This window comes from Diceros bicornis, chromosome 16 (assembly GCF_020826845.1).
Source record: "Diceros bicornis minor isolate mBicDic1 chromosome 16, mDicBic1.mat.cur, whole genome shotgun sequence".
NCBI lineage: Eukaryota > Metazoa > Chordata > Mammalia > Perissodactyla > Rhinocerotidae > Diceros > Diceros bicornis.
This window is the reverse complement of record NC_080755.1, coordinates 30594180-30618385: the sequence shown is the minus strand read 5'-3', so window position 1 is coordinate 30618385 and position 24206 is coordinate 30594180. Positions and strand designations below refer to the sequence as shown.

Sequence of the window (24206 nt, the reverse complement as noted above, 5' to 3'; positions counted from 1 at the left end):
AGAGTCTACCAGCTCTCCCCTCATTGTCCATCCTACCAAGGCTCCATTCCAGTAGGGGGAGAATCAACGACACCTTGATATAGGGTACCACAAGACATATTTGGACATGACTGCAGCCTATGTTAATTCTGATCAGTTTCTGAAACATAAACATTACCTCACTTAGAAATAAATAGTTTTTCAACATGAATATGATGCTTCTGTGATCACTGTCACCTTGCTGAGCACATGGTGTGAGACAAGAATGACATTAGGCCAGGTCTCTCTTTCTTGGGGCCTGTCCTCTTCAATTCCCAAACCTATTCCCAAAGGGCTCCCTTGCAAAACACTTCACCAGCTTCACCCCTGCCCAGTCTTCCTTTGTTGCTAATGTCAGATTTGACCTCTTCAACCCAAATTTTCAGGGTTTTATTTCCCTGTTCATTCAACACTCATCAGTGAAGAGTTACTACCAGGCTCCCTCAACAGACCCTCGTCAAGCAAAGACAACCTCATTCCTCGTTCCATGACTGGATTCAAACGGCTCAGCTTGGTAATCAGTAGAAAGCCCCTCCTCCATTTCCAAAAGGACCCTGGGAATTGCATGAGATTTAAAGAGAGAGATGCTTACTCTCCAGAAGGACCACCCACACCCATCCCTGCCATGGAAAATCAAGCTCTTCCAGAAAGGGCTGTGAACATCTAGAACAGGGATGGAAAGGTATGCATTACAGGAAATGCGGTGTTTGCACAGGTCAAGGGGAAGCAGGCTTGACAGTGAAAGAAGAAAATTCCCAATGCAAGTCAAAGATTTAACTAGAAACAAGAACATTTCCTTCTCTTTGAAGTATGCTCAACACCTGTCCTGAAACATCACACCAAGTAAGGCCACTGTAGCTTGAGAAACATTCACCCTTGAAGATGACCCATTTCAAGGTTCATTGACTTGGGAAGTAAGTGAATTTCTCAGTTTCAGCATTTCATGAGATGATGATTCTACGCTTTCCTTTCCAGGACTTTATCTATTCACTTCTCTGCTCACTTGGTTTATGGCATCTAAGCCTAGACTTCAACCCTTACCTACATGTACCTGAGTTCCTGAAGTGCCTCTCCAACTGACTGTGGGAAGTTCTACTTGTGACTATAGAGACCTCAAACTTAAAATGCCCAAAGCTTACTGAGTGGCCTGAGAGCCATCCCATGACCCTGGGTTAGTGGCTGCCTGGGAGTCACCCCAGACTCCCTCTTCTTTCTCACCATACAATCCAGTCACTGCCCTACAAACATTGTCCCCCCTACATCTTGTCACCTTCCTCTATTTGCTATTCTCCCTGCCACTGGCTGAGTCGGGCCCTCTCCACCTCTCTCCAGACTGTTCAAGAGCCCTCACCTGAACAGGTCTTCCTGTTTGCAATCTGCTCTCTTCCAATGCACTCTCCACTCTTCAGAGTGGTCTTGCTGAAACACAATCCTGATCTCACTTCTTCATTTAAAATTCACCAGTAGCTCTGTTCGGTTTTAAGGATAAAATCTTGACAATTTCTTCAGAACCTAGCAAGATCCCCAAGTTCAATTCAGCAAAGTTCAAACCCCCAAGAAGTCTGCAATCTTGTCACAGAGAATCTTTGAGAAACCAGAAATCCTGCCCCAGAAATCAGAAGGAGTTTTGCAAAGCAACTTCTTCCTCATGTCTCAATGCCTCTGCCTTTTCTTGATATAAGTTCTCCCAGTTCCAAGCTCACTCTCCTTTGCCCCCTAGCCCTCTCCCCTCCTGTCCACCCTTCACTATTCAATACTCAGGAAACCAGGAAGAGCCTCTTGGACATTAAATGATAAATCTGAATCGCTGGCTGTATTCCAACCATAACTACCTCAGGAGGTCATATCCCTTGTCAGTGATTGTTGGTGAATCCCATTTATAATGAAACATTTACCATCAGATAAATCTTCCCAAGTGGCTACTTGCTGCTTATGGTACCAGTGGTTGTTAATCTGGTTGTTGTGAAATCCTCTAGCGTGTTTATGCCAGTGTACAGAATCTTCTCTGCAGTTCATGTCCATATTTATTTAACAATTACCTTCTTTAATAGAACAATATCCGGGAAAGCCCCAGGGCATGGAGTGACTATAATAACAACAACACTGAGCTAAGCACACACTTGTGCTGCCTCTCTTAACTCCCCTATCAGTCTATTAAAGGGGTATCATCATCCTGAGGTTACAGTGGAGGAGACTGAAGCCAAGCCTGGAGAGGAGGTGGGGTCTGTGGCTGTGAAAACCATGCCTGTGCTCTCAATGATCTCAGCTGTTGCTCCTGTATGCACTTGGCCAAACCATCCTCCGGTAGCCAGGACTGAGCTGGTCACCTGTGTTGTAGATTTTGTAGGTTAACACCAATTCTATAACACCTACCAGTCTCACGATATATATTTTGCTTGCAAATTGATTGCTCATTGCCAACTGCTTCCAAGAAACTCAGAGCTAAAGGTGCTCTACTATTTCTGCTGCAGACCCTGCAGCTCACGGGCGAATGAATTCTGTGACTCCTGGCAATGAAGCCCTGTGGACAAGCTGTGAGACAGACCAGAGAACACACTGCCCTAGAAATCAGAATCCAAACACGCCTCCTTCCTGTCAAAATACAGGCAGATGAGCTCACTCGCCCTGCATACTTCCCTAATTAGGCTCCCCCACTTGCCCACTGGTTCCTAGCTGGTGGAGAGGGGCCAACACCCTTTCCTACTCTCACAGGAAAATGGAAAACATCACCCTCTCCAATTGCTTCCTCCAGCTCCTACTCCGGAGGCTCAGCCCCAAAGCTTGGCTCCCCTCTTCCCACCACCCACTGGGCCACTAACTGGTGAACTTCAGCTATGAGCCCCCAAAAGATGAGGACAGCTTACTCCGACATTTTCAGAACTCCTCTTTAGAAACCCTCTTCAGTACCAACTTATAAGAAAAACAAAGAAATCAGTATGATTATTTTAGGATCAAAATCAAACAGTGACTATAAACAATACAGCCCATTATGATTATCAAGTTCCAATAAACATTTGCTCTGAATGATTTTTTGCTTTCTCAACAAATCTAAAGCATCCTCAAAAGGGAAAAACTTGTTTCTACTACTAAACACGTTCTGTAGATGCAGAGAGCAGTTCCAGGGATGTTGGGTTCCGAGTGCGGGCTCTAGACTAGGATGGTCTGGGTTCAATCCCAGCTGTGCCACTTACCACCTGTGAGATCTGCGGCAAGTTCTTTAATCTCACTGTGCCTCCGTTTCCTCATCTGTAAAATGGGGAGGATACTACCACCCTCTTCATGGAAATTACAGTACATGTAAAATTGCTTAGCACAAGAGCCAACACAAAGTAAGTGCTCCATAAATGCTGGCTTCTGCTATCACTACTGTTACTGCTACTTACCTCCTAGAGAGTGAGGGAAAAATAGCAAAGCATTCTCCCAGGACAATACAGGGAGGCTGCAGTTAGAAAGAGGACACACTTTCCTGAGTGAGCATGACACCTAAAAGCTGCATAGGAAAAAACTTCCAAATTGTACACCATAATAATATATTTTATGCATACATCAAGAGACACCATAAATTAAAATATATTTAAAAGATAGGGAGAAAATATTTGTGACATTGTCAAAAAGTTAATATCAAAAAGTTAATGTATAAAGAATATTTATATTCTCTCTGCTTTTGTATTTGAAAACTTCCACATTAAACATAGAGTAGCTGCCTATAATTAAAATGAACAAACCATTCAGGAAACAAATGAGCCAAGGATATAAACAGGAAATTCTCAGAAAAGGAAATGTCAACAGTCAATGCAGCAATTTAAGATGAACAACCTCAGTAGTAATCAAAAAATGCAAATTAAAATGCTGAGGCACCACATCTCACTTTTGAGAATTACAAAACTTCTGAAAAACTCCTAACATCCAGTGCTGGTGATGGTGTGGGAAAATAGTCAATCACATGCTGATGGTGGGACAGCACACTGGTATAGCCTTGTAGAGAGCAATGCGGTGATATCAATATTTAAAACATAAGTGTCCTCTGACCTAGAATTCCACTTCTAAAAATCTCTCCTAAGAGAATGCTAACATACGTGCACAAACACGTTTGTGTGTGTGCGTGTTTATTACAGCAAGTTTGGTACTGTGAAAAAACTGGAATCAAGCCATAGCAAAATGAATGAAGGCATTATGGTATTACAGTATAGCCATATAATGGAACACTCAGCAATTCTTTTTTTTTAATGTACTGACATAAAAACTCTAGAAGTAATAACATAGAAAGATGGCAACATGCATCTGGTAATTGCTTACTAATTGCCAAGTACCCATTATATTTATTTCTACAGAATCGCAGAAACAAAAGGCAGTTTAACAAAATGGTAAACAGATAATTCTTTGTTGTGGGGGGCTGTCCTGCGCATCATATAATGTTTAGCAGCATCCCTGGACTCTACCCACCAGATGCCAATAGCACTCCCCACCCCGGTTATGACAACCAAAAATGTGACAAGACATTCCCATATGCCCCGAGGGACAAAATCATCTCTGGTTGAGAACCACCACCTTATGGGACCACTGGGACTGATCCCAGTCTGCCTCCACCTCCCTGAGCAGCCCAACCTTTCCTGGACTCATCACCAGACCCCTTTCTCCCCATTGGCTCTGTATGTCCCCTAGTCTAACTCACCTCCTGCTCTCTCCAACCCACTCATTCTTCTGCTGTGCCCTGGGAACTCATGAGCCACCATTAGCAAAGTCCCCCATAGTCTTGATCTCTTCATGGAATATTTGTTGCTCTAACCCCGAACTTTAAGGACACTATTCCCTACAGCCCTCTTATACGGCACAATGAGTTCTTCTCTCATACCCCATGTACCCCTCTTTGCCCATTCCAGGCCATTTTCCTCCCAACCTCCCTCAAGAAACCCAGCCTCTGAGAACAGGGGTTGGCAGGCTACAGCCTGTGGGCCAAATCTGGCCCACCACCTGTTTTTGTACAGTCTGTCAGCTAAGAATGGTTCTTCACATTATTATGTGCTTGGGGAAAAAAATTCAAAAGAATATTTCATGACATGTAAAATTCAAATCCCAGGGTCCATAAATAAAGTTTCACTGGAATGCAGCCATGCTCATTTGCTTACCTGTTGTCTACGGCCGCTCTTACATTACAAAGGCAGAAGTCAGTTGAGAAGTTGCAACAAGAGTGTCTGGCCTACAAAGCTTAGCGTATTTACTATCTGGCCCTTGACAGAGAAAGTTTCCAACCTTTGCCTTCAAGGCACGTGGCAGTCATCTGTACCATCCACTCCCAAACAGTTGTCATCGTCTACTACCTGCCAGGTCACTCTTCCATGTGTGTTAAAATATACACATGACTGAAAGCTGGATGGCACAACTGCTAACATCAGTGACTGAATGAAGCTCAAAATTACCTCTATGGGTTGGAATGTTGTGTGGAAATTAACAGGATGAAATCTAAAGTTCACATGTGAAGTCCCATGCAATGTTCATTATCAGACAGACTGACACACAGAGCAGAAAGAAGACCTGGTGTGTATTGACAGAGGTAAGAACCAGGAGGAACAGGGAAACTTCATGGGAAAATTGTACCCATATAATGGAATGCTAAGCAACAATAGAGCTGTAACATTACGGAGCAAATGTAGGTCAGATGACTTTCCTAACAAGCAGAAAAGTTCAAGGGCAGAATGAGATGCCTCAGGCAGGTGAGTGCCTGAGCCCAGAAGTGCACAGTAAGGGCTCCTGCTCTGGGCTGGACAATCTTGAAGACTCTTTAGTCCTAAGGCTATATACTATTACAATTTAATCCAGAGACACTGGTTCTTTTGCTGATTAGATGCTAAAAATAATTTTCTTGGTAAAAAATGAAAGGGCCAACATTTTTCTTCCTTCCAATCAAATCTGTACATTTAAGCGCCAAGATGAAACTCATTATGGCACATGGAATCACAAAAGATAGTTTTAGGTGACAGGTGACCAATAAACGCTCACCTTATTCGGTAAATGCTCGGGTAGAATTCTATTTCTTCAGAAACCAAAGCCAAGCAATGTGAGTTTAGAGTCTTATTAGTCCTTAGAATTAAAGCACACAGCGTAGCAGGCCTAAGACTGTAAGGAGACTTGGAGATTGTCTCCTTTTCAATTCTCTCTGAATTTTTATATTTACCTTAATAAAAATACACCTACATGGATGTAAATCACATTCCCTCTCTAAAAAGTCAGAAGTGCAAATCTCACTCATACGTTTAGGAATGGTTGGTTCGGAAGTGGTTTTGTACGATTCAGACATTGAGAGGCAGAGGTCAAAAACTTGCATCTAACCCACAGCTCAGCCCTCTAGTCCTGCGATTCGTCACAAGGCACCCATTCCCTGATGGTTTTCTCACTTGTAAAGTGAAGATAATGACACTTATCCCACCTGGATCCTACAGAGGGTCACTGTGAGAAGTAAATTCAAATGATGTCAATTCATCTGAGTGCAGAGTGCCATATACATTCTGGGACAACATGAATCTCTTTCTGATCTCTAACATATTTCTATCTTCTTTTCAAAAGCATTGGCATTAGTTGGATCACAGAGTTAAATTCCTCACGTCTGGTGTATGCAGGCATGTTGCTACAAGTCAGCAATAAGTAGGGCCGGAACATTCACACAGATGAAGAGTAATCTAGGTCAGGCATGTTTCTGTGTCTTTCAAGGTCTATAGGGAATGGGACACTATGAACGACTGGATTCTAAGGCAATGTTCTGAGGTACAGATGTGGAGCAGGTGACTAAGCTATGCACGCAGGGATCGTTTCCCATTTTGCTTCTCGTCACCCTTTCCCTCCATCCCACTCCCACCTCTGCCAAAACTGTACTGTTGTTTTAGGGCCACAGGGCAAAATCCCTCCAACAGGCTTCATGGATGAAGCCACTTCATAATCATCAATCTGTACAATGTTATCTGTCTTTACAAGCTGGAAAGTGTATTTTTCTCAAATAAATGCTATGAAATTTACATTAAAGTAATAATTTCAGTTAAACGAAAAATCAGTCCTATTTGAAAAGACTGAGACCGTAGCATTCCGAGCACCTGTGGCCTCCTGTTCCAGATCCCACCGAGCTCAGCACCTCGAAACTGTGAACTGTGCCCAACATGGTCCACTCCACTGTTGTTACCTTTATCAAAATATCACAAGGCGATGTCACCTGAACTCACGACATATGGACCTTTGGAAAGTGTAACAGGAAGAAACAGAACAGGAACAAACACGACGTAAGTCAGACAGAGCAGAAGAACACCAAGGGCTGCTGACAATGTCTCCTAACTCCTACCTTCAGCATCTCTGGTGGTTTTAAATAGAGATTTTTCAGCCCATGGCGTACACTTCCCTCAGTTCTCTCCATGTTAATTTCTCAACCCATTAGCTAGAAGCAGTGCTAGAGAGAGCTTCGAGCACTGCCTGAGTTTCTTGAAGATCTTAGATCACAAAGTGCAATGTTCATGGTAGACGTTCTCCTTCTTCAGTCTGTGTAGAAATTTTGGTCTTCTTTTCACTAAAATAGAGCTTGACGTACACAGACTCTTCGAATGAGAAAAACCTGAAGATGGAGGGCTCTGTGGTAGAGAAGGGTGTCAACATGGACAGTGCCTTGCACATCATTCTCAGACCGATGCCCTCCTCCTCCTTCTGCAATAGGAGGCATCCGAAGGCATGGGCTGGTTCATGCTCCAGTGATGTGATGGGTACCAGACTGCTCGGGGCACTTTTTGGTAGTGGTGGGGATGGGTGTACCCTTAGGGATGGAGAGGAAGGGACATATCTTGATCGCTCTCTTAACTCATTCTGAGTTATGTTCTTCTTCACCAGGCAACCTCCTGACCTACTTTTGGCTCCCGGGGTGGGGGAAAAGGGGGAAAATGCTCCAGCCAAATGATGTGAGCAGGACTTCCACCCTGCCAGCAACAAGAGGTGGTGCACTGGCAATCCAGTATATCAGTCAGCCCCAGTGGACCTGGCTGGCATGAACTAGTCCACAGACCCCCATTATCCTAGTGAACTGACACCATCCATTTGGCAAGATATAACTGGACCCTGACCTCAGAGCAGCACGGCCATCCTTTTGCTGCACATGTGTTATGGAACCACTGAGTTCCTACAGATTTTGTCAAACTTTATACTTTGAATATATATAATTTTTCATGGGATTGTCAATCTTCCTATTTCTTCCTATTAACTTTCCTCATTCTTACTTTCTCCTAGCCCAGATGTGAGGTTCATAAGGACAAAGATCATACCTTTTCCATTTATACATCTTCATGGCTTCAAATAGTCCTGGCCTATAACAGTCACTTAATAAAAATGTTTGCTGTATGACTGAATGAATAAATGATGGCATTCATATTTACTGAAATGTAATACATATGTATATATAAAATTATGTATTTTATATTTATATATTTTAAACTTATACGGATTTGTTCTATACAACTATGTATTGTCATGACTATCTCAAGACTCTTAGAATCTTGAATACATTCATGTTGTGCCATACCATTTATTTTTAGGCCAAAGTTTTGTGTTTTGGATTCCTTTCCATTTGATAAAGCATAGCTTTTCTGAACAGATATTAACTGAGATATTAAATAATATAAAAACACAAGTGGGTGAAGAAGAGTTCATGGGGTTAGTAAGATCGAATCTGTGCATGTCACTAGCACCACCTTGCCCTGGGAAGTTCCTTGGGGATTGGAGGTGGTGTTTTAAAGGTAGAGAAGGGGCAGGGAGCAAGTGGGCTGGGCTGTGTGGCCAGCGGGGTGGGGGTGGTAGCCGGCACCTCTGGGGTTGTGGCCTCCCTCCCTCTCTTGGGTATCCTTGCGCCCCTCTCCATGGCTGGGTTAATGCTTACTTTTCACTGAGATCTCGCACTTGACTGGGCTTGAAGCCGGGAGCCGACTGGGAGCAGGGACTGGTAGGAGGCGACAGAGGACTCTTGATGCTCTGTACCGAGTGCCTGCGGCTCCGCCTGCGGTCCAGGCCCCGGTGCTCACCCCCACCGCTGGAACACACGCTGGCCCTCCTCCGGTCCCGGCACCCGGTGGGGGGTGGCTCAGCTGTCTCGTCGCCATCCTCGTGCCGAAGTGCCACCTGAAAAAGCAGAGAGTGCCCAGTGCAAGGTCAGACTTGACAGCCTTTCACAGCCCCAGGGTGTGACTTTGCATTTCAGGCTCGCTCTAAGGAGGATTTAACACTGTGTTTTCCCATCCTGTAGCCTCAGCTTCTCTCCAAGATCTTCACAACCACACGCATCCCAAAGGGCAGTCTGCAAACTGAAAGGGGCTCACCACTGTATAGTTGCCCAATCAAGTGGACACAAAAGGTCAACTGATATCATGCCTAAGTCTGAGAAATATTTTGTAATTAGATGAGATCTTTACCCTGGAGCCCAGCATTGCCATTCCTGAGGCCGCATCTCCAGGTCCACTCTTTGCTCTTCTCTGGTCCAGGAGGTGGAGTCCCTCCTGAAGCCCAGTGGCAGGAAGCCCTGAAGCTCCTGATCATTCCTGAGCTTGCTTTCTCAACAGGGTGCTCAGAAGAGCAAAGGAGGATTCTGGTCAGAGGCGAGAGCCACAAGATCCAGGGGAGGGAACTGCCTCACCCATAGATCTTTTGGGGAAGCCTACTGTCGCAGTATGCACTGCCTGATTCCAGAATCTGGGCACAGGGCAATGCTATCAGGCTACCCTCAGCAGCCTGGTCTCGGGGTTGGGGGTGGAGTCTGTAGTTACACTAGACAGCTTGCATATGCCAGTCACAAAAATATATACCAGAAATAGATTTGACCTCTAGAATAAAGTTTTTAAAAAATTTCCTCTTAAAAGTGACACATATTTGCACAGAAGAATAATTGGCTTACACTTTGGCTTTCAGGTGGAAACCTAAGCGAACAGGAACCACAACCCCCACCCCTGCCCTCTTCCAGGGATATTTAGTCCTGCTCCTAGCTGCTGCCCTCTCCAGAGGCCCACCTCCACTAGCTCTTAATCTCGCTCTAGCCTGGATCCTACCCCACGGCTTTCTCACCTCACATTAACACCAACCATCTGTGCTTCTACAGAGCTCTCCTTCTCATTCTGTTGTCACCCTTCCCAGCCGTGGGCTATACTCATCTGTATCTCCAGCTTCTTCTAATTTTTTTTTTACGCCTACCTTCTCTAAAACTAGATAGTAAGAAGAACACAAGTTGTTGACTAGACCTTCGTGTGTATGCTGACTGTGCCACTAACAAACCAGGTGTGACCTGCAGCAAATTACTTGACCTCTCTCTAGCTCACCAAATGAGGATAATAGTATTGCATTTGCAGGTTTGCGGTACGAATAACTTATAGAAATATAATTTACGTAAAGCAGCTAGGGTAGGGTCTTCCCTGTGGCTGCTACTCAATGAATATGACTATCCTTCTCCAATCTATGCCCTCAGATGAAGAGGCCTAGCATGCCCAAAAATTCCTCCATCACACAGAACTAGCAGGTCAGGGCACCTTGCAGCCCAGATGAGCCAGGCCCAAGCAAGTCCAGCAGTCTGTCTGACTTGGCAACCAAGGAGTCATATGGCCCCATGTCCCCAAAGGAGCAAGTTCTCCAGCCTCGTGGGTGTTCTTGGTCACATTTCACTACTTGGTCCTGACATGTGAGACAATGGAGAAGTAATATAAAGACCCAGATAGTAACTACACTATATGGCTACTATATGGCTTTAACACCACCGATCTACAGAAAACCTGGCTATTGCAAAACCAGCGGTCCCCCAGGTCCAGAGTTTTGGCACTGTGTTAATCTAGCAAGGTGAGCTTGGCTGAGTCAAGGCCAGGTTAGCCACTCTCATCCAGGGTCACAGGGATGAGCAACTGGGACACATGGCCAATTTCACAGGAATGCACTCACTCTTTATCTGTCCCATCTCCGGTCTCCTCCAGCTCTAGCTTTTGCTGAGATCCATTTAGTGAAAACTCTTCTATCTTCCTGCCAGATGCATTTTATAACTCTCAAATACACGAAGATGATTTCACAAGAATTTTGACTATTTTGTTCCCCTGAATTTACTAGTCAGACATAATTTGGGGTGGTTTGAGGTAAGAATTGACAAGAGTTCAGAAAAAGTTGTATTGTTATAAAATCTCATTGGAAATTCTCTTTCCCGGGGGTCCCCCCTCCAGTATAATTGCAAGAACTAAGAAAGAAATTATGCATTTTGTTAGTCACATTTACTCTCAACTTTAACACTTTGAATGGCATTCTCTGGGGAAAGTTTGAGAAAGATTATGCACCTAACCAAGGACAGTATTTTTAAGTATTTCTAGCCAATTACTTTTTCTTCATTTTTAGATATAAAAATTCTAGACCATTTGAACTTATTCTGACCTGAGGTATTGATTCTGCTTCTTATTAAGGACACATTTAGAATGATAAGATTAGGGCCTAAAGTAAAGTTCAGGTATTTCCAACTCCTTGTCTAACCTCAGAGATCCAAGGATCAAACAGCATTCTGCTCACAGTTCTTTTCAGAGAAGCACGCAGAATGTGCACAAAGTAAAATCCACTTTAACTGCCTTTTGTCAAGGGAAATGGAGAAAATCAGAAAGTTTAAGTGAAAAGAAAAATCCAGAAAAATTATCAAAGCAACACCATAAAATGGAATTCAGCGGTGGCTTTCTGAAGTTCAGGTCCTCAACAAAACATCTATCTCCTTAAAAAAAGAAAAAGAGTGCATGGAGGGAGTGAATGGGGCACAGAATCCCAGTAGATCCACTGGCAGCCAGGAATAGGGTAACATGAATCTGGGGCTGGTGTTCACTCATGGTTTTGTTTTTACAAGAAGAATCCTAGACTCACCAGTGTCTGCTGACGACAGGAAGAGAGACTTCACTTTCACAGACAGGGCAGCTCCAAACTCTTCAGAGTCTAGGGAGCACTACAGATTAGGGCAAGAACACTAAAAACTAGAAATACCTGGAGAGAACAGCACTTCCCACAAGACTCATTTCAAATCTGTGGTGTCAGATTGACTCAACCACAAGTGCGATGAGTGTCCTCCACAGGAACCCAAGGTGAGGTCAACCTTGTCCTGAAAGATCTGTAATCCCACCCAAATGATAGAGTGACTCATGTGCTGGACCCCTCATCAAATACCTTCTAACTCTTTTAATTAAATGTAGAGCACTGTTTATAAAGTAAAACCCAGATGAGGAGCAAGCAGGTTCCAGAACCCAGCACTGATTGCTTACACACGCTACAGAAAGCAGTTAGGAGCAGCTCAAGGTGGCATCTGTGACAACTTCCGCCTGTCTTTGAGGCAAGTGAGTGATAACGAACATTCTTTTTAACTTTTTACTGTAGGAATTTTCAAACATACACAAAGTATGGAGAAGAGTATAAAAACCGTAACGTGCTCATCACCCATGATAGTTCAGCAATTATCAACCCTGGCCAATGTTGTCTCATTTACACCCCACTCCCTGCCCCTGACCCCACAGCCAGATTTTTTTGAGGTAAATCCCAGAACATATCATTTCATCTGTAAATATTTCAGTATATATCTATAAAAAATAAGGATTTCAAAAAACCATAACCACCATACCACTGTCCCACTTAAAATAGTTTCTTAATATCACCAAATATCCAATAATCTGAACATTCTTGATGGAGGTCAAAAGCTATTAACATTTCTTTGAGTTTATAACATTATACTACCACCAACATCCATGACAGGCAGCCATCTTTACATAACAGATGCTATCATTTTCTACATTGCTATCCCATGTGTTCTTTTTAATTTATACCTATATAGCTTGATTCCATTTTTAGGTGAAGTGGATGCCAGTGCTAGTGTCATTTCAGGAAGGAACTATGCTGACAACAGGTTGTGGCAGACTGCTAAGGTGCTAGGCCCCCAGAGAATCATGCCTCCCTGTTTGCTCACCCTTGCATAGACCCCTTCTACATTGAGCCTAGGATTTTCCATATGACTTGCTTTGGTCAATGGGATATCAGCAAACAATGCAAACAGAGGCTTGAAAAGCATTTGTGCATTGGCACTTGACCTTCTGAAATGCTGCTACCATGTGAAGAAGTGTGGGCTAGCCTGCTAAAGACACACGGCCCAGCCAATAGCCAGCAGCAAATGCCAAACCAGGGGAATGAGGTCATCTTCGATCATTCAGCCCCAGTCCAGCCATCAGATAACTGCAGCTGCATGAGAATCTCTCAGCTGAACCAGGCCCAAATTTCTGACTCACAGAATCAGGAGCAATACTTGCTATTTTGGGCCACTAAGTTTTTGGTGCATTTCTTATGCAGCAAGAGCTAATTGGTACACATTTTTAAAAATCACCAATGACAAGGGAGCTCTTAAGAGACTGGACCTATTAGTTAATTACTCCTAAAAGCACAGTTACCCATCACCCTTAAAGTCTTCAGTATTAAGATGCCTTTCCCATTACCAGGACCACATTTTCAGAATCAAAAGTTAGGACATATAATCTGACAAAAGATATTTAATTTTGATTTGTGAATTTATGTATTTGAAAACTCACATGAAACTATAAAAATTCAAATTAATTTAATTAAACATGGATTAAATTACCTTTCTGAAATGGAATTAAATTACATGGAATGGGGTCTGTCCCCAGAAAGTCCAGGACATATGGTCACCAGACGTCCTCCACTATTAGGAAAAATTCTAGAGCCCAACTAAGTTCTCTGCAATTGCTTGAAAACACTCATAGTCTTTTGTGAGGAAAACATTGGCTCTACTTAGAGGCCTCCTTGCTGCCCTTACATATACTGAACTTAGTTGTCCTGTGGCAGTAAATATTTTTTAAAACTGCATTAATTTTCAGAAAGGAATAAAAATCCTGACTGGGCCTGGCATCTAAAGCATGCAGTTGTCACCTTGAGTTATTACTCAGGGCACCTTCGCCCTGAGGTAGCTGCTTTCTGATTAAATCATGCCCTTCCTTCAACCCAGCATCTGGCAAACACTGTCATAAAATGTGAAGATATTTAAAAGAGATCTTTATTCTAGCACTCACTGAACTTCTGTTCTGGGCAGGTGCGCTGCTGTTCCCCGGGGCTCGAGAGAGGAACGAGGCTTACGACATAGAGTAGCTCAGAGAGAAACAGACAGGCAGGTACGTCCTGAGGACTGTTCCATCAGAGGTGTACACATAGGCAAGTGTTCTTCCACGGACTGGGAACAAAGTGCGGGGACAAGCAGCAGGAGCTCCTCTGACCTTGCCAAGGAGGCCTCCTGGAAGAGGGGACATCTGAGGTGAGTCCTGCAGGAGGAGCAGTTTGCCAACTTGAGAACAAGAAAGGAAAACACTCCAGGAAAAGTAAAGAGAATGGATAAAGGAAAGCTCCCCAAAGACCTGCCTCTCACGTTCAAGATAGGAGAGAAGCTGAATGTGGCTGGAACTTCAGAGACATCCCAGGAAAAGCTGGAGACAAGGCCATAGAGGCACAACAGCCAAGGCCTGTGTAGGCCCTTCTACCAACTCAAGGTGTTTGGGCTTCATCCTGCTGACTGTGAAAAGGGTTTCCATTCACTCGCTCATCATTGTTTGTTTGTTTTCTTCAACAGAGGAATGGCATAGTCAGATCTGACTTTCAGGAGGGTCACCTAGTCTTCAGCTGCAGAGAGTTAGGAAGAGAGAGAGGCAAAGGCCCCATGGGATACAACCCCCACAGGAAGCCAACCTCTCCAGGCTCTGCTCTCACTGCTCTCCCAGTCCCTGCCCCTCCAGTCACATCTGCCAAGCTGGAGACCTTCCAGTGCTCTTCCCTCTATCACTGTCTTCTTTAGGCCATCACCTCAGGCGGGCCCTTCCTTGCCCCCGCCTCAGTTTCTCACCCCCACCTCATCTTGTGTCTTTTCTTTCTAGACATGCTCACAATCTCAGATTCTTGGCTTATTCATGCCACCATGGTAACCATCTGCACCCCATTAGAATGTGTACTCCCTCAGGGCAGTGGCCTTGTCTGTCTCCTTCACTGCTGTGTCCCCAGAGCTTAGAACAGTGCCAGGCACTGTTCTAGTAGGTGCTCGATAAAGTTCTGTTGACTGAACAAATTCACAGGGGAGCAAATGAATAAGGAGATATCACAATAATCCAGGCAAGAAACCATGAGGGCCGGAGCCAGGAGATGACAATGGGAATGGAGAAGGAAGTTCAGTTTTCAGCGATGAAACTTCTAAGTGTGAGCACAGAGGACAAAGCAGCATCTAGGACAGCTCCAGGTTTGTAGCTTGGGAGACTCTGCTCTTTGTAGAGGTGGAGAAATGAAGAGATTGTGCAGGATTTTTCTTTTGGTCATAGGAGGAAAATAAAAGTGCAGTTAGAGCTGGCTGCATGTCATGTGCAGATTACAGGTAGCCATGTCCCATATAGTCAGAGCACCCCCTGGCACCTTCTATGTCTCTCTGTGCCATCACATTTAGCTGCTGGGGGAATCAGCTACTTGCTTGTTTTAGACTCCGGAATGAAAGTTCCTTGGGGAAGGGACAGATCATCTATTTCTGTATTTTCAGACCCAGCAGAGCACGTGACACATATGGGCCTCAATGAATGAATGAAATATAAGACGACAAGCAGGCAGAGGGGCAGGCAGCCATAGGCCTTGGCAGAAAGCTCCAGGGTCAAGATGTCAGCCACCAGCCTCCAAGCCTGCTGAATTCGCTGTGCAAATCACAGAGAAGTCCAGCTAGACTGAGAGAGGAGGTCTGATAAGGAAACCTCAGCACTGAAAGGAGACAGAGAAGAAGGATCCAGGGGAGGGCAGTGAGGAGGAACAATCAGAGAAGTGCCCTGGAGACATCCATAGACATGGCTGCCAGGATTACTCTGTACAGGAGCAATGTACAAGAGTGGTCTCATGACCATTAGCATCCTTTTTATGATGCTAGTATAACAGTGATGGCCAAACTGATAAAGATGGCATACAAAAATGAGGAAGAGGGGATGAAGAGGAGATCAATCTTACTTATGAACACTTGTGTAAAAATCTTAAACAAATTAGTATCAAACAGAATTCCAGCAGCACATTTTAAAAAAGAACATATCATGATAAGTGCATTATACGCCAAGAATGCAAAGATGGTTAAGGATGACAAGAAATGAATTAAATAACCAAATCAAAAATCTAGAAAAAGAACAACAAAGTAAAGTGAAGGAAAGTAAAAGGAGGAAATTATAAAGATAAAAACGTATTGAGTTATAAAACAGGAAAGCAGTATAAATCATACATAAATCAAAATTATTATTTGAAAACAAACCAACAAAATAGACAAAACACTAGTTAATCCAGAGAAAAAAGAAAAAAATAACAAACACAAAAAGTAAAAAATAACAAAGGGAAAATAACTACTGAAATAGAGGAACTTAAAAACATTCATAAGAGACTATTTATATATTTCTTTGCTAATGAATTTAAAAATCCAGATGAAATGGGTAATTTCCTAGGAAAACATAATTTTGCAAAATTGACCACAGTAAAGACAGGAAGTTTAAACAGACCAATTTCCATAGGAAAAAAATATAGTTACCAAAGATCTCCTCTTGTAACACAACACAACACACATATCATCACAGACTCATACAATTTCCCAAGGGAATTCTATCAAACCATCAAAGACCAGAGAGAAAAGAAGAGAGAAAGAAGAAAAACTTCTAAATATTTTTACAAAGCAAGAATAAAACCAATACCTAAACATAAGAAGTACTGCGCACACACAGAAAGAAAAGGACAAGAATGCTCAGAGTAGCACTGTCTGTCATGGCAACAGAACTGTAAACCAGCCAACATCCATTAAGAGAAGAGTGGATAAATAAATTGTGATATATTCATCAGCAGTAAAACTGAACAAACTAGAAGGCCACATAACAACATGGGCAGGTCTCAAAAACATTAAGCCAAACAGAAAACTGTAGAAGGATATAAATGATATGATTCCATTTATAAAAAGCTTGAAAACAGACAAAATTAAACAGTACATCGTTTAGGGATACAGACTAGGATGACGGAGTTAAAGCAGCCGGGCTGTGATCCTCTCACTCCTTTCACAGCAGAGATGCTTTGAGGAAAGAAAGAGTGCAAGTGATCCCATCTACTCTCTTGTAAATATGCTAATAACTAGACTACCTAATAAATAGACTAATGATATTTGCTAAAATGAGAGTTCTTGTTTCTGGAATGCCCTTAGCAGGATGTTCTTGGCTAAGGATGACGTATAGTAAATAAACCCATAATTTATGGATTATGAGCCATGACTCACTGGGCTGTATAGTAGAGATGTTTCATAATGTTTTATAACTGAATGCTACTCGCTGGGCCAGGTGACTGTGAGCCTTACTTGGAGACCTCACCTATCGTTCTGGGTCAGAGAGCACAGGTCTGATGCATGAAGACAGGCCCTGGGGACTCACAAGGGATGTCCCAGATCTCTCCTTGCTTCTCTGCGCCGCTGTAGACTGTATTCTCAAAATTATGAGCATGGCTAGATACTGGGCAAGATCTCTGATTTGTCAACTCTGATTTGATAATCTGATCCTTTGTGTTAGTTCACAGAATAAGCTATTTTCAGGAAAAATTATAAAGAGAATAGTGCTGGTGGATAGTGGGATGATACCAGAGAGGGCTACAAAGGACACTTTCAAGTTATTGGTAATGTTCTAGTTCTTAAAGCTAGCACATGAGTGTATTGGTCAGGATTCTCCAGAGAAATAGAAATATAGGGAGATTTATTATAAGGAATTGGCTCACAGAAGTATGGAGACTGAAAAGTCCCAAGATCTGCAGTCCAAAGGCCTGAGAAGAACCAGGAGAGCCAATGGTGTAAGTTCCGGTCAGAGTCCAGAGGCAAGAGGAAACTGATGTCCCAGCTCAAGACCATCAGGCAGAGAGAGCGAATTCTCTCTGACTCGGACTTTTGTTCTATTCAGATCTTCAACAGATTGGATGATGCCTGCCTACAATGGGGAGGGCAATCTGCTTTACTCAGTCTACTAATTCAAATGTTAATCATATCCAGAAACACCCTCACAGACACATCCAGAACAATGTTTGACCAAATATCTGAGCATCCCATGGCCCAGTCAAGCTGACACATAAAATTAACCATCACAATGGGTGTTTGTTTTATTGTTCTTTAAATGTCACATGGATGCCACATTTGTGAATGATATATACTTGACGCTAAAATATTAAGCAAATGCAATTTAACCAAAGGAAGACAATGAACACAGACGAACTTTTGAAAAGTTTGGCGTGAAGGGAAAGGGGGAGATGGGGAGGTAGGTTGAAAGTCAGGTAGGCTGGAGAGAAGGTGCACCCTGAAACAGGAAGTAGTTTCCTGGAGTAGGTATCAAGGCTAATTTTCAAAATTCTCTCCTGAGCTGGCCCAGTGGCATAACGATTAAGTTCCCGTGTTCCGCTTTGGCAGCCTGGAGTTCGTGGGTTCAGATCCTGGGTGCCGACCTACACACTGCTCATCCAGCCAAGCTGTGGCAGCATCCCACATACAAAACAGAGGAAGATTGGCAACAGATGTTAGCTCAGGGCCAATCTTCCTCACATTTAAAAAAAAAAAAAAAAACACCTCTCTCCAGTGGAAAATTCACCTGCATCACGCTGTTCTAGATACACACTGACCACATAGAACCCAAAGCTGTGATCACATAAGCCCCTGGTTGAGCAGAGTCTCAGAGATGGGAGTTCTGACGGGGGAAAAAGGAAGAAAGGAATGGGAGGTGTCTGTACTGGCTAAAGTCTGTCTTTTATGCAAGCCAACTGTCTTTGGTCTCTTCCCTCTCTATCTTTAGTATTCTTACTTTATCCTATCTTTTAGGAGCCATAAGAACATACCCCTTCACCACCCACTGGCTTCCCAATGCCACATACCAGTGAAAATGAACAACAAAAGTCTGGGCGGATAACTGGATAAGTGAGGCTTGGCTAGAGGAGAAGATGCCCAGAGCAGGATCACAAAGAGCTGGCCAGCTGGGCAACTATGGGAAGCTTTAAGCTCTGACAGCAAATATCTCTGGTTCAGTTTCCTCTGATTTCTCATAAGATCAGACAAAGATAATTCTGTTCTGTTCCTCAACTTGTGACGTATTATGACAGTAACTTTTAGGAAATAGTGAGTTACATGTCAGTCTCTCCACTTCTACCCAGCGAAGATCACAATGGAGTCATTTAGCTGGGAAATAGCCTTCCTAGGACTCTAGCTGTGCACAAAAATTTATGAATAAAGCTGTTCATCATAACAGCATTTATAATTGCAAAAACTTTGGAACTAATCTAAATCTGAAAAAACAGAGGACTGGTTATATGTATTACGGTACATGCATACAGATAGAATATTATGTTCCTAATAAATTTAAGTTCTTGAAGAACATTTAATGAGAAAAGAAAATGATTCCAATACATTTACTAATAAAGATTCAGTACACAACACTGTATATAGACTATTATCTCCATAGTTAAGAATATACACCTACATATACAAAAAAGTCTAGAAAAACAGACCAAAATGTTAACCATGGTTAGTAATAAAATCATGGGTGATTTTTTCTCTTATACATTTTGGTATTTTCTAAATATTCTTCAATGAGTACATATTTTTATAAGCAGAAGAAGGAAAGATTTAAAAATATGTATCACTATGAATAAGACTGATCAGTTAGGTCAGAAGTAAAACAGTACAACCCACAAAATGGGAAAACAATACATTAAAATTTATATCTGATAAGGATCTAGTATCCAGAGTATATAAATAATTCTTACAACTCAACAGTAACAAAACAACCCAATTTAAAAATGGGCAAAGGATCTGAAGAGACATTTCTCCAGAGAAAATATACAAATGGCCAATAGGCACGGAAAGGTACTCAACATCAGAGGTCATCAGAGAAATGCAAATAAAAACCAAAATGTGTCCCACTTAGCACTCACGGGGATGGCTATAATAAAAAAAAGATGGACAGTAATAAGCCTTGAGGAGGATGTAGAGAAATTGGAACCCTCGTTACACAGCTGGTGGGAAGGCAAAATGCTGCAGCCACTTTGGAAAACAGTCCAACAGTTCCTCAAATAGCTAAACACAGAGTTCTATATGACCAGCAATTTCTCTCCTAGGTGTATACCTAAGAGAAATGAAAACGTATGTTCACACAGAAACTTATATAAAAATGTTCATAGCAGCATTATTCATAAGAGCCAAAAGATGGAAATAAACCAAATGTCCATCAACTGATGAACAGAGACACAAAATGTGGTATATCCATACAATGGAATATTAGCACAAAAAGGAACAAAGTACTGATACATGTTACAACATGGATAAACCTTGAAAACACGTTAAGTGAAAGCTAGTCACAAAGACCACATGTTGTATGGTTCCATTTATATGAAATGTATAGAAAAGGCAAATCCACACACAGAGAGAGTAGATTAGTGGTTTGGGGGTATGAGATATGTGGGGCAAGGTGGAATGAGGAGTGTCTGCTAATAGGTATGGGGTGATGAAAACATTCTGGAGTATGATAGTGGTGATGGATACACAGCCTTGTGAAAAATGCTAAAAACCATTGAATTTTACACTTAAAACGGTTAATTTTGTGGTATGTGACTGATATCCAGGGAAAAAAACTTGGGGGGAAAAAAGTGGAATGCCACTGATGGAACGTCCTCAGGGAGAGCCTTGTTCACTCCATTTTTATGCGTAAGCATGGGCCTAAAGGAATAACCTTTCCTGATCAAAGTCACACCACCCAAGAGAAAACATGTCTCCAGACCCTGCCCCCAACTGGCTGTAGGAGGAAACCGGGACGATGAGGATCAGCAAGAAGGAATGTAATTTGCTACTCATGAAATATGCTGTAACCTTCACGTAGAGTCCAGACAATAGATACATCATATAAGTAACTTTAAGAACAGAGAAGCATTTGACATAAAATTAATCCACAGGGAACAGTTTGAACTCAAGTCAACAGGCCATAAAGCCATGATGCATAACCCAAAGCAGGGCCAGCTTCATGGGCATAAGAACTGTGCAACTGCACAGGGCTCCATGCTCACACTCAGCAGGGCTCTGTGCTTGGCTTAATGCTCTGTTTTCATCATCTTGAAATTCCTATTAATTCTGTCTTTAAACTTGTGTTTTATAAGTGAAGTCCAATGGGACAATGGAGCATGTGCACGAGTAGAGGAAATAGCTGCGATGTGCACGTGTGCCCTTCCTTGCGCCCGTGAGCACTGAGTGCTGGTAGACCCACGATATGTGGGAGTTCAGTGAGACTTGAAGTGAGTACAGTGAAAGTGTATTACACCTATGACTGAGTATACACTTATGACTCACAGCCTGGAGGCCATTGCTTTGAACGCAAAGAAATGGCAACCCAAGGATCCTATCACCTCCTTTGTAACTTGTGTTACTTTCTCATGTTAGCCAACCACACATGCTGAAATAACATAGAAAAAATGAAAAGAGAGGGCAGCCCACAGTTCTTTCCCTTTCAACCTTCCTTACTCATCAGTAAGTTGAAGGTAGAGTGTTGATGGAATGAACGCATTATCAAGAAGTGAAGTAAAAATAGCTGAGTTCATTTTGTACCGAGTTTTCACTGTTCCGGTAAGAACAAAATACATGTAGGAGCTACAAACTACAAATTGGGTAATTTTTCTGATTCTGCATACAGGTTAAATATTCATATTTGCATTTTAAACTGGCACTGCACAATGTAGAGATGAACAGTAAAACTCATGCTAATACTTTTCAATTTTAATTTTTCTTTCTTTACAATGACATGAAATGCAAATAAAAAACACCATAATGAGGTGAGAGAGACTGCAGAAGAAAGTAAAAAGTTGTTTAGTATGTTGAACAGCACTTTTTTCCTGCATTTTCATTTTGCACTGGGCCCTACAAATTCTGTAGCCGGCCCTGCCTGAAGTTCCACCCCTTCAAGTATAAGAAACGCGATCTCTGTCTGTCTGTCTGTCTCTCTTACCATGAATGAAAGTGCTGCTGACAGAATGCATGCTCTCTAAGATAAAATAGCAATAGATAAATAAGCAAGCAAACTACCGAGTTTCTCCTAGATCCAGGGTTCCCACACTTATGTATGCATCAGAATCACCTGGAAGCTTGTACAACACAGACCGCTGGGCCCACCCTCAGTTTCTGATTCGGCAGGGCTGGTTACCTCATAAATGTTCAGCTGCTCCACTAAGTCCAGGTCAGTCCCTTTTTTGTTCAAGTGCCGCTGGGACACGGCCGCAATGCCCAGCTCCTCCAGGCAGTCCACCACGTCATAGAAGCTGTCTTGGTCTGGCAATCCTGACAACGTCTGGAAGGAGAGAAGAGGACACAGACATGTCTTAGGGGACTGTCTCAAGGCTCTCAAGGCATTTTTTGCATGGTAGCCAGTGGCTACAATTATAACAATATGGGACAAAGCAAGACAGATGACAAGTTCATTTGAGAAAAAACTTCTTTAGTGTGGTAAGCAGAAAGAACACCAAGATCCCACCCCTGGCACATAGGTGCTGTATAATCCTCTCCCCTTGAGTGCAGGCAGGACACTCTCATGACTAGGTTACACTATATGGCAAAGGTGAAAAGATTTTTACAGATGTCAATAAGGTCCCAAATCAGCGGGTTTTGAGTTAATCAAAGGGGAGATTATCCTGGGTAGGCCTGACCTAATCAGGTGATCCATTTAAAAGAGGCTTAGGCCTTTCCTGAGACTAGAAGAGAGATTATCCTGCTGGCCTGGAAGAAGCAGCAAGCCACCATGAGTCCTACAGCTGCAAGGAAGTGAGCTCTGCCAACAACCACAGAGGCTTGGACGAGGATCCCAAGCATCAGACGAGACTCCAGCCCTGGTCAACACCTTGACAGCAGCCTGGTGAGACTCTGAGCAGAAGACCCAGCGAGGCGGCACCTGGACCCTGTCCCATGGAAACTGGGAGATGACAAGTCTGTTGTTTTAAGCAGCTAAGTTTGTGGTAAGTTGTTACACGGTGATAGAAAACTAACATACTCAGTGATTAGAAACTCCTATCAAAATCAATCTACCAACAGCTGGAGTTGTAACAATGACTCCTTTTTCTTTCAATTTGGTAGGCCTGCCCCTTGGTCTATGAAACTTGGGAAAACACGAGAAATTTCAAAGCAGCAACCAGGAGGCAGAAAGATAACCCAAGAAAGAACAAGCTGACTTCTCTTTGAATTTTGCCTCTCTTAAAAGAAGGAAGGTATCCCAGACCAGGTCTCTGCTCAGACCTGGAAGGACCCTTGAGGTGATTTACTACAAGCTCCTCATCTTATAAACGAGGGAGGGAAGGGATCTGCCTGAGTAACAGGAAGTTGCTGAAGACCTGGGATAAAACCCGTGCGGTTCTGGTCTCCTCTCCTCAGGCACTCACGCCTTCTGCACAAATTACTCTGGCCTGGCATTTCAGACAAGGGGTCCTTACTCCCTATTTGTTTCACTACCTTCACATTTCTAAGAACCCTACATATATTTCAACATTATTCTAAACATGGTGACTTGCCTCGGAAGAAAAAAGACCAACAACACTTTCGTAAGGATCATTTCACAGCACCAACTTCTCTAACACTTCTATTTGGGGGCTATTAATATTGGAAAGAATGTCTCTATTCAAAACCCAAATGATGGCTTTTTCCTTTCCATTCTGAGCAAATTGGACACAACTCACTGCTGCTGAGACCAGAAAGTAATGAAAAATAACTGGGATGCGATAGTTTAGCTAATCAGGGACCCCGGCAAGGACACAGAATGGGAGGTTGTGAACCAGTTAGAAGCTGTAACACGTAGGTGCTCAAACCTAAGTGGCCAAGTGTGAAGGCACATGCCAGTGTGTGCAGGCGCCAGACAAGGGGTCACCGCGGCATGAACAGGCAACAGTCTACCAAACTGCCCCGGCTCCAGATGCTAACTGAAAAAGTATGCACCCATTCCAAGACTCCTGCCATCAGAACAAGTCCATCCTCTGGTTTTAGTGAAAACTCTAGAACTTGTTAAAAGATGAGGTGAGGAAAATGGCGACACCAAGGCCACGACAGGGCTCACGATAGGAGATGCCCCGACTGCTGACTCTGCCAAATGCAC

The 24206-nt window shown here is 43.0% G+C and overlaps 1 protein-coding gene across 3 annotated transcripts in view; it reads right to left on the bottom strand.

Annotated features, from left to right (window-relative positions):
• The window catches only part of FHOD3 (formin homology 2 domain containing 3), a 457851-nt gene that overhangs the window by 133143 nt on the left and 300502 nt on the right, over window positions 1–24206 (bottom strand). For all 3 annotated transcript variants that reach the window (XM_058557016.1, XM_058557014.1, XM_058557015.1), the window contains exons 9-10: window positions 22275–22418; window positions 8918–9156 (exon numbers count right to left, since the gene is read on the bottom strand). In XM_058557016.1, the coding sequence (XP_058412999.1) occupies window positions 8918–9156; window positions 22275–22418 (383 nt within the window). The remainder of the gene's footprint in view (window positions 1–8917; window positions 9157–22274; window positions 22419–24206) is intronic.